We start from the raw sequence: 17,269 nt of genomic DNA, 5'->3' as shown, positions 1-17,269 counted from the left end.
AATTTAATTTGATAATTTATTCTAACAAAAGGTATTTGGTGGTGACAACGGGAATTGAGGGAAGGTAAAACCCCAGATTCTAAAATAGGTGTTCGCGAAGATGAAAAAATAAGATCTATACAGGATGGAGAGCACCCAGGCTTCAAGTGAGTTGGCTCGTCAATCAGTTGATGTAACCCATACTGCGTGGCTAAGTCGTTAATGTCCTCTCCTTGAGAATTTGTGATATCACCAGTCCACCAAACTGAATTTCTTGCGTTGAAATCACCAAGAAAAATAGATAGAGTGGGAGAAACGTCATAAATGTTTTTGATTGTTTCCTCCCATTTTTTGTTTAAATGCAGAAAATTCGTCTGCATTTTGACTAGGAGTACGGTAGAGAAGACAAAGAAGAAGTTTTTTCGAACCAGAATTAACTTCACAAACAAGGCACTCGTCAAGAGAAGATAACTCAGGCCTTCTCTCAACAGAAAGACCCCTTCTATAATAAAGACAAACACCACCTATTTTAGAGTTAGATGGGTGGTCACATCTGAGTAGCTCATAATTTTCTATCTTCAACCTCGAATCATCACTCTCGATAGAGGAATCGAGAAACGACTCACCGACGCAGAAGATATCAAACTTGTGAGCACTCAGAAAGGCAGTGATTTGAGCAATCTTTGAAAATTTATTAACCCAAACGCTGTTTAGATTCCAATGTGAAATTGATAAGGTGTTATCTTTCCCTCTCGGCCCCGGGTTAGACTCGATATCTCCCGCCAAAAGAAGTAGGCTAAGCTTAAAAAATGTAAATAAGTACTGCACCCAGAATATATAGAAACGAAGGGGAAAATTTTTTGAAAACCCATGGAAAGTAAGACTAATGCGCAGACTGAGGCTAAATTTTGTGAGAAAAATATTATAAGAATTAAAGTTTCCAATGCACGCTCTATACTGCTGCAAGCTTATTCCCATAGCAAGCCATACCGTTCGACAAGTACAAGACCAGAAATTGATTTACAAGAATAGCCCTCACAAACACACAAAATTGTAAAAAAAGTATGACAAATTATTACTAAAAGTGAGAAGAAAAAAAACAGAAAAAAGCTGAAAAGAAATTACTGTAATTAGGTAGTAACAGTGCCAAACACAAGTGTAATCACGACCGTAATCAAAAGTAATTATTTGATAAAAGGGTGCCGTTAGTTTATGAATGAAATCAACAGAACTAGCAATACTTTATAAAATATTGTCAAAAAGAGAACACAAAAAGTTATACCAAGACATTAGAGAAAGAAAGCTATTTTGTGTTCAAAATTCTGTTTTTAAAAGAATCAATGTTATCAAAAAACTTATACTCTTTTGACTTCATGCGAGCCACAACATTGCAATTGATGTCAGCAAAAACAAAATCCACAGGACAATTTCCACCAACAATGAATTCTCTTGCTTTGTCGAGAAGATTGAGACGGTTTTTAGTGAGGTCGAGATAGACTTTAAAATCATTTGTAGTTTTCCTTGACTTATAAACATCTGTTCGTTTAGCAAAGGAAAATAACTTCACTATGATTGTTTTTTTCTCTTTCCCAACCCGGTGGGCACGATCAATATCAGAATGCGAGATTCCAAGATTCCAAAGTTTATTTTTGCAAACATCTACAACGGTATTCAAGCAATCTTTAGCTGATTCGTTTTCCTTAGTCTCGATTCCATTTATCCTCAGACAGTATCTTCTGCTGTACTGTTCTTGAGAATCGGACTGCTTAGTAAGAAAATCGACTGAACTAGACAAAACAGCATTCTTATCTAGCAATTTGTTAACTGAGTCCTCCAATACAAAAACTTTGTTTTCCAGCTTAAGAATTCTTTCTTCATGATCCTGACCCTCAATCTCAAGAGAAGCAATCTTCCTGTCTTGGTCATCAATACGTTTAGCCATCTCAATAAACATTTCTTTGATCTCACTCACGTCTTCTTTGGAAGCTAAAGACTTCGACAATTTAAGAAGCTTTGCATCAAGTTTTGTATCTAATAAATCTCCATATTTTTCAACATCAGAAGAACTTCTTGTAATTTTGTTTGCTTGACTCATAGTTCCAATCGAAAACAAAACCAGTAAAACAGCAAAATAAATGTATCAAAAAGATTTCATCCAAAGTACAGCAAAAAACTAGCAAAAAACTTTCAACACGCCTTCAAAGTTTTGACACGTCAGCAGAGCATGTCCTTCCTCTACCGTGGTCTACTCACGTATCACTGACTACTGACGTATCTTTGATTACCATTGCGGCAAACTAATAAAAAATCATGAATCGCATTTGAATCTCATATTTCAAAACAAAGATAATGGACCGTTTGTTATTCACTTAGCTTATAAAACCTTCCCTGTCCATGTTGGATTGCTTCTTGATGACACAGTGAAATCTAACATACAAGATTTAGGATTACAAAAACTTCGATCCATACGAGTTAAAGATGAAATGACAAATTTAATTATTGTTGAAAACATATTGGATCTTGTTCAAAATCCTACCCTTAAGATCAAAGATATACCAAACATTTTAACCAACTATCTTCGCTCTTTGAATTTTGGTTTGATTGACATTCGAATGGATAGATATTTGGGAACAGATAATACTGAAGATATGTTTTATTCGAATGGTGTTTTCAAGGAAGACATTGAATTACTTTGTACAGTCGAATGTAGTGATGACCAGTGCCTAAGGAAACATTTGTTCGAAGTAAATGGTTTAAAAACTTTGGTTATCAAATCACTTACGAGAGTTCTCGAGATTGATTCAAAGTTTGCTTCCCTTGAAGGTGTTAAAAATCATATTAGACAAGAATGGAACATTCCCAGTCATGGTCAAATATACATGCATGGAAACAGGGAGATAACCAAGGATGAACTTCTCATTGATGTTTTCAATCATTTTTCAAGTGAAGAAGAGAGATCAAAGAAATGTTTGTACCTTAATCTAATCATTCTTGAACCCAAAGATATCACCGTGTCCTTGAAATGCCCTTATGGAGAACGAATAGGGTTACCGGGTACTATCACAGTTAAAGAAACCTTAACTATTGGAGATCTAGAGGAAACGTTATCAAATATGACAGGGTGCAGTATTTCATTGTACCAACAAGAACAGGGTTGGTTCTCAATGCACAAAGACCAACGGCGCCTATTCGAATTTTCGCCCAGTTTTATTGCTCACAGGACCATAAAACTCCGCATTTTGGTAGAATGTGTTAAATGTAAGAAACCTGACATAATCGATGAACAGTCAATTATTTCGAATCATGAAACGGTACACGAAGCCATGGCTCGAATCACTAACCAAAATGGAACGATCCAATGCATTTGTGGTTTTGATATGCCTGTCAAAATGAAATTGTCTAGTAAAAACTCTGAAATAAAAGAACGGACTGTTTTATTAGATACACCCTCTGACTATGTTTTGATTGTGCAAGCACAACCTACTCTAATCACGCGATTGAGAGGTGCTGTTGGCTTGAATTAAAAGAATATCATGACTACGATATTTATTTTCTAGATTTTTTTATCAATAATAAAAGTTCGTCATAATAACTTTCTATGTAATCCTGAGTTTCAAGTACTCTTAGGTTCCAAATAAACGGGCACCCCGCTTGTTAATTTTTCGAAAATTTTCCAACCCCCCACCTTATTTTTGGGTTTTCAGAAGTACAATATCCAACCCCCCCCCCGGCAATTAGGTGCCCCCTCCCCCGTTTATTTGGAACCTAAGAGTATTTGCATTGATAAAAAGATCTAAAAATAATACAGTGCAATTTTAATAATATTGATGTAGAAGAAGTGCCTTTTCACCTAACCCCTAGAAACACAATTAGAAACACAATTTTTATAAAGTCTGAGTCTGGAATTGCTCTTAACTTTCTTTTAGGTTTTCATCAAAATTGAAACCTCGCCATGTTCTAATTTAACATTGTTCTTATAAAAAAACTGCTAGTCTGGTTTTATTCTACTTTTCTTCTAGTTTACATAATAAACAGCTCCGGGCTATCAGGCCTTACTCTTGAGAGTAAGAGCGTAGGAGAGCAGGAGTTTTATACTCTAAACAAAGATATGACGAAACCTACTATTTTTCAGGACTTGATGCGAGAAGATGTGGAATCTTCATTTCGTTTGCAATCAGAACGAGAAATCTTAAGACAACATGAAGAACAAAGTAGCCGCAAAATGAAACGTGTCATTGATAAAGCTTATGCTGTAGACGCTGAAAAGTTAAAGGTAGTAAAAGCGGGAACAGGCTTACACAAAAGAAGTTTTAATTGCTTCACCGTCCCATGATAGAATCTGTTTGTTTTTCCTGGGTTCTCAACCCAAAAATTTTTTCTATCGTCTTTGTTGAGCAATTGATCACCATTCCTCATGGTGGTTTCAGCTGCAAACCGTAAAGCCTGTCATTATCAAATAACCAGGTACCACAGATTTCTCGTGGTTAATTGTACCTCGTTTGTCTTCAAGAAGTTTGCGGCGAGTTAAGTGAGACTTTACGAACTAAGAGTACCATCAACTTCACACTATAAAAAAAGTTCGGGTGATTTAGAACCGAGTTAGAGAGTTGGTTGTATGTGGAAATGCTAGGTTCTTCATTACAGCTGATAAACCCTTTCAATTACTAACGCTTCTCACCACCAGGAATATCAAACAGAGCTTGGGAAGGTCGGCCAACGACGTCAAAACATTCAAGTACAGGCTGATTTGGCTGCTCAAAACAAGAAATGGGATATGGAGCGAGAAATACAGGCTTTACAGGTAGGTAACCTCAATCAACATCCTTTACACCCGTTGCGTACTTAAGCTAAATATGTACTAACTAGTCTTTCATATAAAAATGTAATGTTATTAACTCGAATGGAGTTGGAAAAACGACGTTTTGTTTTGGGCACTTTCATCTGATTGTTGTGTTTAGATTGCACGAATGAATGAAGAAAACGAACAAATAGAAAACGAGCTTCATCAAACAATACGTCAGTCCATTCTCCATCAGGTAGAACAATTTCTTATTCAAAGTATAAAAACAAAGTACATATGAACATTACGACTTCGAGGTTAAAAATTTGGTTTTTATGATCTAAAATATGCAATTTCTTATGGAATTAGACTAAAATACTCATAAAATGCTGATAATAAGAACACTTTACGAACTTTTCTAGCTTAAAACCCTAAAGGTTAATAATGTCCGAAGGTTTCAAAACTTTTTGACATTCTCATAAAAAGGCGTGTAACGAGTTCAAACACAAGGTTATTTCGACCCTGCTTGGAAAGCTTACAAAAGACTCTCCTTTTGCGTATCCCTCTTATAAAACCTCTCCCTTGTGTTCGAGTTTGAGTGAGTCGATTCTGCTTAGTTTCATAGAAAATATGATAGATTGTTTAATTTTGAGAAATCCTTCGGGATTATGATTTCTCCATTCCGAGGTATTAGATGAGGAGTAAAAATAACTTTTATATTTCAAGCGAGAGATGATGGACGATGAACAAACGGTAAGGTCAGAGAAAAACTTTAATGACCAACTTCCTACCACGTCTGATCGAGTTATGCGAGGACATCGAGGTTTGTAAATTTTCGAGCAAAACCCGGGGGGGGGGGGTTAGTCCATAATGTATAGTTAATCCCACCCGGTAGGTCGAGAACGTTTATTTAACGTTGAATCAAGAATCAAGCACGAACTGGGACAGGATATTGGGTGGGAACGCCCCCGGGAATGTCATGGCCAATGCACGTACACACCACTGAGCTTTTTTATGAACCCTGGAGACAGTTTCTCATTCCTGGCTAACCAGAGTCTCTAATGGTTCCACTAATCGATAGTGGTTTAAATGCATCGAGAGCGTTAGATCTACTTTTCGTTCGATATTTGTGATGTAGCGCATTTGGTGTCTTCTTCGCGGGTGTCACCTTCATAAAAACATAGTTCAGTGCAGGGTTTTACTAATTGTCAGTGATGCAGCCCTTAGTCGTCCCTTTGTTATTCTGCCAATGACATTAGCACAACAAAAAATCATCTAAGTTCACTTTTATAATGTTGCGATCTAGCGAAAGTTAGTAGACCACAAGTCGATTGGTAGTGCGGAGGTTTCGATCACAGACTTGCGCCGCAATGGATTGCCTTCGATATCCAAGCAATTCCAGGCAGAGTATTAGGGAAATATGGTGATAGACTCTCTAGGTTTACTAGTGTATCAATAAACCAAGTTTGTATTGAAATTTCAATTTTTAAATCTATAAAATGATCAGCTGGATTTTTCTCTCCTGGCAGTGTTAGCGAGGGACGAGGACGACTTGAGTGATCGAGGCTCTTTCACTGGTCGACAGATGGACTTGATGACCCAAGTTCGTGATTTACGTACGCAAATGGCAAGGAAACAAAAACAGCTAAGTGTTGTTGATTGAATATTTATAACAATCTCATCGTTTTGTATATATTATTAAGTCATGCTTTTTGCTGAGATGTAAATATTTTGGAAATATTTTAAACATTTGTACATAAAAAACTCATACATAGAAATTTAAAGATATATGAAAATTCAAATATGATTGAAATTTTATGATTTAACGCAATCGCGTCGGTATTTATCGACAATCAAAATTTCTTCCAGCACCTCCGAAATTCGATACAAAATCTATACTTCTTACAATTATTTTCCTGATTTTTATTAATATTTTGGGAGTAAACCCTCCTCAAATGATATATCATCTAATACACCTTTTCAGTTTTATGTATTGGTTTTAACATGAAGAGAACGTTCAACTTCTTTAACCTCACTTCTTCAGCCTGAAAGTTTTCAATTTACGATAGCCATTTTTTTTTACGTAGTTTTAAATTTCTTATTCATGCATATTTAGCGAGCATTGCCTTCTAAACTCTTGTCCATGTTCATGTATCCACAGGTTAGACACCCATTTATGTCCAACAAGAACTGGACAGCCTGCATGTCTTGTCTTTTTATCTCCATCACCATTACGTAATAGATTATACCAAAAGACACCGGCACCTTTCTCCGGCCAGATGGCGACTCCTGGGCCAGTGTTAACAAAAATGGTGGCACCTCCTCGTTCAACTTCACTCATATATAACAACATAGTAGCGATACGGTTTCCACCCAATTCCTTGAATTGTTTTGGTGTGCGGACAGTTGAATGGTCAAAATGTGGCTCATATTGACCCGCTAAACCGTAATTTTGGACTTGCAGACTCTCTGAGTATCGCATATCGAGATTAATGACGTCACCAACTTTATTGATCACGTGGTTTGCTATTTGATCCATCTCCGGTTTTAACCAGGCGCTCTTACTAATCCGATAATCTGCGAAAACCAATTCACCCGTTTTCGGATCATGAACGGTCGCGCGTTTTAAAAGCGGACGCGCCTTCTCTTTGACGGCATCTATCTCCCAGTCACGAAGTAAATCATGATACATTGTTAAACCTGGCTCGTTGTACAGATGTTCAACTTTGAGTGGCTTTAGGATAAAACGTGGGTGACGTTTGTTATCGAATTCACAATACAACTTATCAATAATTTCCTGCTCCATGACTTCTTTCCCGTTACACAGATTGTTGTGACGTGTCTGCCAATCTTTTTCGCGCCGGAAAACTTTCTTGCGGATGTTAGGATTGAATTGACTAGCTTTTAAATCATGTTGATATAACTCTAGATTGATGGGTGCTGATTTGTGAGTTGGATCAATGTGTACAATCTGTGCGGTAAGGTTAACAGCTTGTTCCAAGTGCCCTAAGTGGTATTCAGACCATGCCAAATATTCTGAAAAGAAATAAAGAAATATTTTGTATTAAAATTCCATATAATCCCGAACAAGTATCTTCTCAACTCGTTTTATTACTTGACTTTTGCTTACCCGGTCATGTGTTTTTTTTGCAGGAGGATCAAATCAGTTAAGACTAATAAGGCTTTAATAACATGGTTTGTTCTCCATCAGCAGGACAGGGTTGGTTCCAGGTAGACACTTTTTTTATTATAAACAAAGGCTAAGTCTTTGCTAACCTCTCTTTATGTTTTGTAAATGCTTTTTTTTTTGAACCTCGGATAAACAATACTCTCGACAATACTTAAGTTTTGTAGGCTTAAGTATGGTTAAAAGGGTTATGCTTTATAATATGTTCTTTTCAACCGCCCTCCACCAGGACTACGCCTTCAATTCTTCCTCATGATACGCCCCCATTATCTCCCTACCTGGAAAACTTTATCTATATGACTTTATAATGTTAGCTTGAAGCTCCGCCCCTTGCAAATATTAGATTGTATTTCATTGATTGAAGAGGGCATACCGGATAAGTGGGATGGGGGAACCTGGGAACCTAAAGTGGGAACCTAAATGAACACCTGAAAAGTGGGATGGGGGAACCTAAGTGGGAACCTAAATGAACAACGGAAAAGTGGGATGGGGGAACCTAAGTGGGAACTTAAATGAACACCGGAAAAGTGGGATGGGGGAACCTAAGTGGGAACCTAAATGAACACCGGAAAAGTGGGATGGGGGAACCTAAGTGGGAACCTAAATGAACACCGGAAAAGTGGGATGGGGGAACCTAAGTGGGAACCTAAATGAACACCGGAAAAGTGGGATGGGGGAACCTAAGTGGGAACCTAAGTTGTTTAATTATTAATAGAATTGAAATATTTTTCTTTAAAAACAAATACATAAAGATAAGAAAGATATTATATGCAAGGAAAGAACACAGGAAAATATCCGTGAATCACATGCGTGTGAAAATGTAATTCACAATCCATCTTTTCTCACTTGTTAAATAGAATAGAAGTGAGTTACTTTTAGGGTATTAAACCTCTCTCTCTAAGAAAGACAAACAATCCTATTTGTGATTTTATATCTAGTCAGACACTCCATTTAAGTTGAGAAAAGATGACTTGTGAATTGCATTTTCACACGCATGTGATTTTTTGCAGGATCACATGCTCGGAAATCAGTTTTACCAAGCATGTGATTTCCATACTTTTTCCTGTGGAAAAAACCTTTTATCATAATAAGAACACCAGTTATTTACTCTTTACATTACGGTTCGCAAACAATAATGTTGAAAATAAAACAAAGGGAATTTATTTATTCAATTAGCTCAAAAAAGCATGTTTATTTATCAGCAGTTTTATAGTGCATCTGAAAGGTTCTTTTTAGTAAATTCACTTAATTGACTTTAAACTTTAAACTTTAAACCGTCATATCTTCAAATCTAGAAGGAATTAGAAGTTCGTTCATAGCTCGATGGATAACTTAGAGCCTCTTCTTTCTTTTGCGCGGATCTAATTTGCTTGAATACAGTATCTAGTAAAACATTATTTACGATCTAGTTTTTGTTCACTCTTGATGCAATACACATTGTTTTTTATTCGCAGCTCCAATTTTCGGGTCAGGGCTGGGGTCGCTTAGCATTTAACGGATTCTAGCTCGTTTTTCTTTCTGTACCAACCAAACAGTACAGCGTGTGAATACACTTCATTAATTAAAAATGTTTGATAGTAAAATAGAACATATTACACGGCTTGCCACGTTTCAATACACATAAGCATAGATCCACGGGGGGGGGACACTCAAGGTAAACGACCTACCGTACGTGCGGCCCTTTTTTCCAAGCTTCCCAAAGTACACTGTAAGGGTGGAAATGAGCAAAAATGAGAATAAGTGCACTCTAAGGGTTTAAAATTTGGTCAAAGCTTTTAGAATTTCATCCGAACAAGTGTCATGTTTTAACACTGGGTAAATTTTGGAACATCAAATATGTCCATCCCTATCAGGATCTGTTCTAGAACATGTTGACCAAGAAAAAGATCTAGGAGTGATAATCGATAGTGACCTGACCTTTGAAGCCCATATATTCAGTAAAATCAAGAAAGCTAACTCTATCGTTGGCTTGATTAGCAGGAGCTTCGAATTTCTCTCACCAGATATGTTTCGAACGCTTTTCATTGCATTTGTCAGACCCCATTTGGAATATGCACATGTAGTATGGTCTCCAAGGCTAATCAAACATATCAATGCAATCGAGGGCGTCCAACGAAGAGCTACAAGGCTAGTTAGTTGCTATAGAAACTACTCATACGAAGATCGGCTACGACTCATCAATCTACCTAGCCTAAAGACCAGGCGGCAAGTTGGTGATATGGTGGAAGTTTTCAAGAACCTCCACATTTATGACGAGTCTATAAGATCAGAGAAATTTACTCCTCGAACACGACCACGACGTCAGCATGATTACGAGCTTCAAAGGAACTTTGCTAATGACGGTATGAGAGGCTACCAAAGCAACTCTCTTTTTTACAGAAGTGTGAAACCTTGGAATGATCTAGAAGAAGATATTGTTGAAGCACCATCCTTACAAGTCTTCAAAGAGCGTTTGATAAAAGAAAGGGAGAAAAAACTTTATAAAATGTAAAATCAAAAGTTCTGTTTCATAGGAGGCCAATGGACGTGCGAAATATATTGCTATAAAAAAAAAAATAAAAAAAAAAATAAAAAAAATAAAAAATTAGGTTCCCACTTTAGGTTCCCAGGTTCCCCCATCCCACTTTTCCGGTGTTCATTTAGGTTCCCACTTAGGTTCCCCCATCCCACTTTTCCGGTGTTCATTTAGGTTCCCACTTAGGTTCCCCCATCCCACTTTTCAGGTGTTCATTTAGGTTCCCACTTAGGTTCCCCCATCCCACTTATCCGGTATGCCATTGAGGAGGGGGGCCTTTAATTTCAAGCTCACATTCTGTATAATTCCTTTGATTTTTGTAAAATCATCATTTTTCTTTTTCTCTTTATTTGTTCGAAAGTTGTTTGTGTATTTTATTTCTTTTTCGTTGTAGATTTTTTTGGTTTTTCAACACTTTGAAAGTAATGGAAGTATTCACCATTTTCTTTAGGGCAAGAAGAAGGGCCAACAGGTTCGAGCGAAAGATATCAAATCAGTTTCACCAAGAACAACAAAAAGGTTTCTCTGATAAGTGAGTGATCTTTCTTTTCAAAATACACGCTTTTTGTAAAGATGAATTCTTTGTATAGTAGTACAGTATTCCATTATTTCTTAAAATCTTGTAATTTTTATAACATATTTGTAGCCAAGGTTTTAAGCCGTACCTCTAAAATTTACAGTACACTTTTTTATAAGAATTCTTGTTTTTTTGGCACTTCAATTGCTCTTATTCTAGGGTGTAATTGAAAAAAAGTTTTCTTTCAATAAAAGTACATAACTTAAAGTTTGGCGCTTTTAAATTTTACTTGGCTCTGGTATCTTGTTTGTTTATCATCGAGCACTACACGTTTTTTTTTTATTAGAACCCAGTTTATAAGAACATTGAGGCTGAAATTCGTCGAAAAATTAAGAACATCGTAAGAACATGCCCAGCCTCAGTTTGGAAAAAAATGACAAGAAACTACAATTTTACTACTCTTTTCAAGCAGTTTTAACCGAACTCAGGCATGGATTTTCTAAAATCGAGGGTCAAATATTGTCCAAATTTTTACTAATTTTAAGTGCTATTTATTTTGCATGATATTGTCGATTTGAAAAATTAAGAACGCATTTAAGAAACATTTTAGGCTGAAAATTGCTTAAAAAAATAAGCACATCCAGGCTCAGCCAAATTTTAGGTGTTCTAATAAAAAAAAACGTGTATTCAATATGATTTCATGACAATGATTTAGGGTGTAATTGAGGTATTTTAGGCGTTATACCCAATTTTTACTACTTTGACTCCCTATATTGCTTGAAATTGAGTAATTTCAGGCTCATTATTGTTCATAAATTGTTTTATTTTTTAGCGATTTTGAGCCTCGTTGTTCTTATAAAAGAAAAAAGTATTTGCAATCGATGAACAATTCTTTTTACAAATAATAAGAAAGTACACGTTTTGTTTTGTAAGAAAATTCAAAAAATTTTGTTAACTTTTTGATTCATGTACCTATAAAGTATAAAATAGCATCTTTATGAACCTTTTAGCCTTAGTGGGGGATAGATGACAATTTCATGTTAGAAATGTTCTAAAAAGGACATTCTTAGCTTCAGTTGCCAAACTCCATGATAGTGATATTCTAAATTTTTAGGCCAACTTTATCATGATGAATATTCTTATAAAAAACATCAAGTTTTGACCATGCCATTGCCTATTAAAAAAATCCTCACCTAAAAGGGAGATTCTATCTAAGAATCCAACTTGTTGTATGCCAACCGGGAAGCGGTTCAGAGCTTCGTTTAACCATTGCTGTGCGTGGTAATGATCATTGATGCCTACACATAGAAAACCAATCTCGAAAATCTCTTCAACGCTTAATTTATGCGCGCGGTCTCCTCCCAAACCATCAATAAAATCTGCTGCAGGTAAATCATAAGTGTCTTGTAACCTGAAGACAGCATTCAACGCTCCTTTCATATCTTCCTCGGCGGGAAGTGATTCTTTGATTCGACTTAAATCAGAAAACAATCTCAGCATGTGATCTTTGGTTGTATTAGACTTTGAAAAATCACCAATTTTCGGCCAAAAGGTTGAGAATCTCTTTAAAATAGTGTACGAGTTAGTGACGTGTGATAACCATTGAGCTTTACTACGACCTGGTTGTGGCCAACCATCTTCAATGTTTCGTATCTCATCCTCCAACTTATCAAGCCTCTCCTCTTCTTTACGAACATATCTAAGAAACTTCTTAGACAACTTCTTTTCAACATTTAACAATACTTCCATATCTGACGCCGAAGTAAAAAAATCATGTTTTGGTTTTTGGTATTCTTCGCTTTTTGATTTGGCTTCAGTTTCAAAAAGCAGTATAACCAAAAACAAAATCTGTAATATAATCCTCATTTTTTCTTTATCTTTTTTCCTTCCACTCCTTTCCTTCCTTTCACCTTCTTCATGTGAAATGTTCTTACTATTTTTCTGCTGACGTTTCTTCTTCTTCACCTTCAGTATAATTCGAACGGCTTCAAAACCTTTTTGTCTGCACTGTTTTATACGGTTTGTAATGTTTCGTTTTTTATAAGAACATTCTTTCCCTTGTTTGTAAGCAATACCTCGTCGTTGAAAACCTTTGCTTTTTATAAGGTTATGTTTATCCTCTCCTCCAGGGCAATCTCTCTCTCAATACGAAAATTTCTTACTATCATGCTACAGTCAGTAAAACATAACGATATATTTATTGCGCATTAGCCTCCTCCAACTTTCACCCGGCTGTTTAATCACTTATAAACTACTGTAGTTTGGAGTTATGTTCTTATAAGAAATCTTGTTTACTTTCAGCATAACTTAAGATCTATTGTTCGTTCTCTTTTATAATACATGCGGCAACAATACAATTTCATTTGCAATTGTGCACGTCTTTGTTATAAACGGTTTCCTAGCAACAAAGAGCAATTTTTTGTGCTATCTGTCTGTCCATTTCAGATATGATTTATAGTCTATGGAGATTGCAGATCCCGGAAACCCTGTTGGAGCTTTACGTATCATGGCACTGTCGGGTTTAGTTTTAAGTAAAGTTGACATCAGTTTTTTATACAGAGATTTTCCCAAATGGTTTTAAGACTTGAGAGAACGGGCGGGCAAGCAGCCTGGAGACTTCAAAAATTATCGGATTTTGCTGAAATTTGGCACACTTGTTCCTTGGGGGAGTATCTGGAGGTATTTTTGCATTTTTCAAAGATTTCGATTTTTGGGGCCTGGGGACGAGTTTTTCGCCAAAACGACGCTGAAACTTTGGGGCAGCCTGGAGACTTCAAAAATTGTCGGATTTGGCTGAAATTTGGCACACTTGTTCCTTCGGTGAATATCTGGGTGTTTTTTTTCATTTTTCAAAAGTTTTTATTTTTTGGTGTGGGACGAGTTTTTTCCAAAACGATCTTTTGTAACTTCAAGCTGTAACTGTAACTTTTGTAACTGTAAGCTAGTTTGTTTTGCTACAATCGGGCCTTTGAAAAATCTGAAGCTACTGAAGTTGAGCCCAGTGCGTTGCGCACGTTCGACTATATCTAAACGGTCTCGAGTTTCAATTTACTTATATCTTGATTCGAAATCCATCAGACTTTTTCAATCGTTCTCCAGAAAGTGAACAGTTGTTTTTTATTCAGGGTGTCTATCGTCAGAACCTGAAACTTGTGACGACCTTTTTATGTGCTCGAATACACCTTTTCGACCGTAGCCGTCAATTGCCGCGTGGGCATTTTTGTCCGTTTTAGCACCCTAAAACCGTCCCAGTCTTTTTTCACACCTACAGACAATAGAAAAAGGTGTAAAAAAAGGATAGTATCTAGTTTAGGGGAATAATATTAGGGCTCTGGAATCCTTAATAATTTTTATAAATCGAGGGAACAGTACTTTGTATTCTATTGATCAATCAAGGGAGCAGTTTGGTTTTGGTTACATTTTTAGACAGATGTCATGTATCAATTGCACATCTTCCCCTGTTCAAAGATGTTTCAGATTATAGCATAATGAAAAACCTTTTTTTAAATCCGCTCTAATGAGTTCTTGAGGTAGCACGTTACAGACTTAGGCTACTACTATGTCATATGGAATTTGGAGGGTTTGGAAATGGCTTGACACCTTTAGTTAGTCGTAAGCGTTGCAAAGGCCCTACTTCTGTTTTCAAGATTCCGTGCTTTTTTTTCAATTTCATGAACATAAAACTATAAAAAAAATTTATTCTCTCTTCTGATTTTTGAAGATTTTCTTTCTTTATCATTGAAATTAAGGAGATGGAGAGAAGTAGACTTTATGGATTAAGCGAGATCAATCTGGCTTACATACAGATATCTTCTTCTCCCCTTTTTGATTTTCTCTTCAATTTTCAACAGTATCTTACATCAGTTGTAACCGATCTTTCTACTGATATAGAACTGTTTTCTTTCTAGAGAATTTCACCTTCAAAAGCTCAAAGTGTTTTTCGGTATCGGAGAACTAGTTATTGGTAATCAGATTTTTTAGCCTACAATTTTTGTGATCTGGCTTACATTAGAGTTATGGTTTTTTATAGTCTACACACAATAGACAGCTCCAGGCTTTTAGACCTTACTTTTTGTCTATAGATTTTGCTATAATGTGGCCGTAAAGAGTAGGAGTTATACGCTCGAAACAAGTAAGATATGACGTAGCCTAGGTTTTCTATCGCTCAAGTGAAGTTTTCAGTCTAGCAATCGACCAATCAGATTGGCTGCGTTACGTTTCGGAGACGTGATATATTCTATTCGCTGTGAGCTAAGAATTGGAATGTTAACGATAATTTCGAAAACTTTCTTTGATTTATCTGACATCGTTAGTTGACAAGTTCTACAAGATCGGTTTTGTAGGAATTACAGTAATTGCCTTAAAAGCTTGAAATTTTAAGACGACTAGCACATCACAGTTTGTAGCTGAGTTTTTTCAATTTATATTTATGACCCGTTGACCCCCTTTTTTCTTATGAAAAAATGAAAGTAGGGCAGCGAATGAATTTTAAAAGCAGATTATTTCTCAGTGAAAACAAGTTTTCAGAATTTCCATTTTTCAATCGTCTTTTTCACAACAAAATGATTTAACTCAATTACATGTAACAAGAGAGCCGTGCTGTTAATTTGATCTCTGTATTAAGTTCTTCGTCTGGAACTTCTTTTGGCAAAAGTAAAGATTTCGGTAAAGAGTGCTCTAAAGGAGTTGTCAAATAACTAAATCTCATTTCATTATGGCTGCGGTCGTCTCCCCAGTGCAGTGCAGTGCAGTGACATTAATTTGGATTTCTTTAAAATTTTGATATATTGTAATATTGGCTAGGCTTCTGCTCATCCTCTAGCGAAAAAGATTTCTTATAGGACGTATATCTATAGAGGTCTGCGATTCAATTAACTAGTAACTGGCTTGAGGCAATACTAAAATCAATGTGATCGATTCTATGAGTTTAAAAAGGTTGATTTATTACAGAGGTGGTTTAGGAATACTATTTAATCCTATTCAGTTACACAGGAATCCCTGTCTCGACGGTGACCAGTGAATTAAAAAGAACACGAGTTAAAAAACTGCTTTGTGAAGAGTCATGAATCTAGAGAGGATGGCCAATCAGCTCGAAAGGTTATTGTTTTTGCTAATTGTTAGCTTGCTTTGGTACTTTGGTACACGGTCTTTGGGTTACGATGGGTAATTGATAGTATGGTGCTTTGTAGACAGTCGGATGTCACACGATTCCATCTCTGTCTCCGAAGTGCTAGCCTTTTATTGGATTACATAAAATTGAAGATTTCAAAAATTTCATTAAAACGAGGAAACTGTCATGTAAAAAGTGACATTCAGAAATTGCAGAAATATGGAGAAAGTGTTTTCGCTTGTAGGAAGAAGAGGAGTAAGAGAGAAGTGATAAGAAATATTTTCAAGCCGAGTGGAATTCGTGCTTTTGCATGGTTGGAGTTTGCGGGGGTTTTACATGTATTGATAATTTTCTCTTTGGCTCTCACGTCTTTTCCCTGATTTCTGTTCCTTCTTGTGATGTTTTAAGGCCTTGTAAGAAAATTGCTGATATTCTGCTTTTTATCACATTTCGCGATCAAAAATATTTTCTTTTAATATTTCGAAATAAAAAACATTAACGACAATTTACCATCGTTGAATTTTTCTTATGTAAAAGACTATAAGAGAGACCAACCAAGGAATAAGTCACGAGGCCACGTGTTTCGGTGGTTTTCTCAAGTTTTAAGAAGATTGTGATGGTGCCGTCACTATATCTTGTAATGATTCACCTTCCTTTTTCTTAGAAAGCCCTTTCTTTCCTTTTATGGTTTTATCTAGTTGACTTTTTCGTCTGTTCCCTTTCACATTCTTGACTCACGAACACCAAACTTTTTAAAGAAGTTTTCGTGGTTTAGCGGTTAAAAGATTCTATGTGACGTTAAATGTTCAGTGTTCTGAGAAACAACGCTTCGATTCAGTAGACTCCAATAATGTACACCTTGTACTATTGTTGTCTTTTCCTCGTATCGTTAGAAATACAGCTTAAAAACAACCTATATACATTAGAGTCTCCATAAATCGAACACGTGTGGGAAACACATATTTGTTTGAGTTAAGGAAATTTTGACTTAGGGAGTTTGGTTCATAAGGGCGGCATTGTCAGCTGTAGGGACGAGAAAAACTTGTTCGAGTTATAGAGGTTCGAGTTAAAGATTATTCTTTTCTACCGAATAGCAGAAACCAGTTTGTCCAATATGAGTAATTATGTTATGGAAAGGGGGGATATTCAAAATCAAAACTTGTTTTCCATCTTCTTCAACA

At 36.2% G+C, this 17,269-nt stretch overlaps 2 protein-coding genes across 2 annotated transcripts in view; one reads left to right on the top strand and one right to left on the bottom strand.

The window, feature by feature from the left end:
- Positions 1 to 6,561, top strand: part of LOC136824624 (TBC1 domain family member 31-like) — a 35,260-nt gene extending 28,699 nt beyond the window's left edge. Inside the window, exons 20-24 of the mRNA XM_067080614.1 lie at positions 4,112 to 4,252; positions 4,664 to 4,780; positions 4,938 to 5,015; positions 5,486 to 5,582; positions 6,289 to 6,561. Of these exons, the coding sequence (XP_066936715.1) occupies positions 4,112 to 4,252; positions 4,664 to 4,780; positions 4,938 to 5,015; positions 5,486 to 5,582; positions 6,289 to 6,422 (567 nt within the window). The 3' untranslated portion in view covers positions 6,423 to 6,561. The remainder of the gene's footprint in view (positions 1 to 4,111; positions 4,253 to 4,663; positions 4,781 to 4,937; positions 5,016 to 5,485; positions 5,583 to 6,288) is intronic.
- Positions 6,406 to 12,905, bottom strand: LOC136824627 (prolyl 4-hydroxylase subunit alpha-1-like). Its single transcript, XM_067080618.1, has 2 exons — positions 12,172 to 12,905; positions 6,406 to 7,795 (listed from the first exon to the last, which is right to left on the bottom strand). The coding sequence occupies exons 1-2, from the start codon at positions 12,842 to 12,844 to the stop codon at positions 6,858 to 6,860; spliced, it is 1,611 nt and encodes a 536-aa protein (XP_066936719.1). The 5' UTR covers positions 12,845 to 12,905; the 3' UTR covers positions 6,406 to 6,857.
- Positions 12,906 to 17,269: the final 4,364 nt, after the last annotated feature.

The sequence above is a fragment of the Clytia hemisphaerica genome, unplaced genomic scaffold, assembly GCF_902728285.1.
Source record: "Clytia hemisphaerica strain Z4C2 unplaced genomic scaffold, Clytia hemisphaerica genome assembly, whole genome shotgun sequence".
NCBI classification, from domain to species: Eukaryota; Metazoa; Cnidaria; class Hydrozoa; order Leptothecata; family Clytiidae; genus Clytia; species Clytia hemisphaerica.
The sequence above is the reverse complement of the archived record's forward strand: the minus strand, read 5'-3'. Positions and strand labels throughout refer to the sequence as shown.

What these genes read in the sequence shown, in the direction of transcription:
- LOC136824627 (XM_067080618.1), bottom strand. Translation starts at nt 12,844, where the DNA reads ATGAGGATTATATTACAGATTTTGTTTTTGGTTATACTGCTTTTTGAA. An exon ending in AGATAGAATCTCCCTTTTAG is followed by an intron (nt 7,796 to 12,171) that starts GTGAGGATTTTT and finishes ATTTCTTTTCAG; the next exon opens with AATATTTGGCATGGTCTGAA.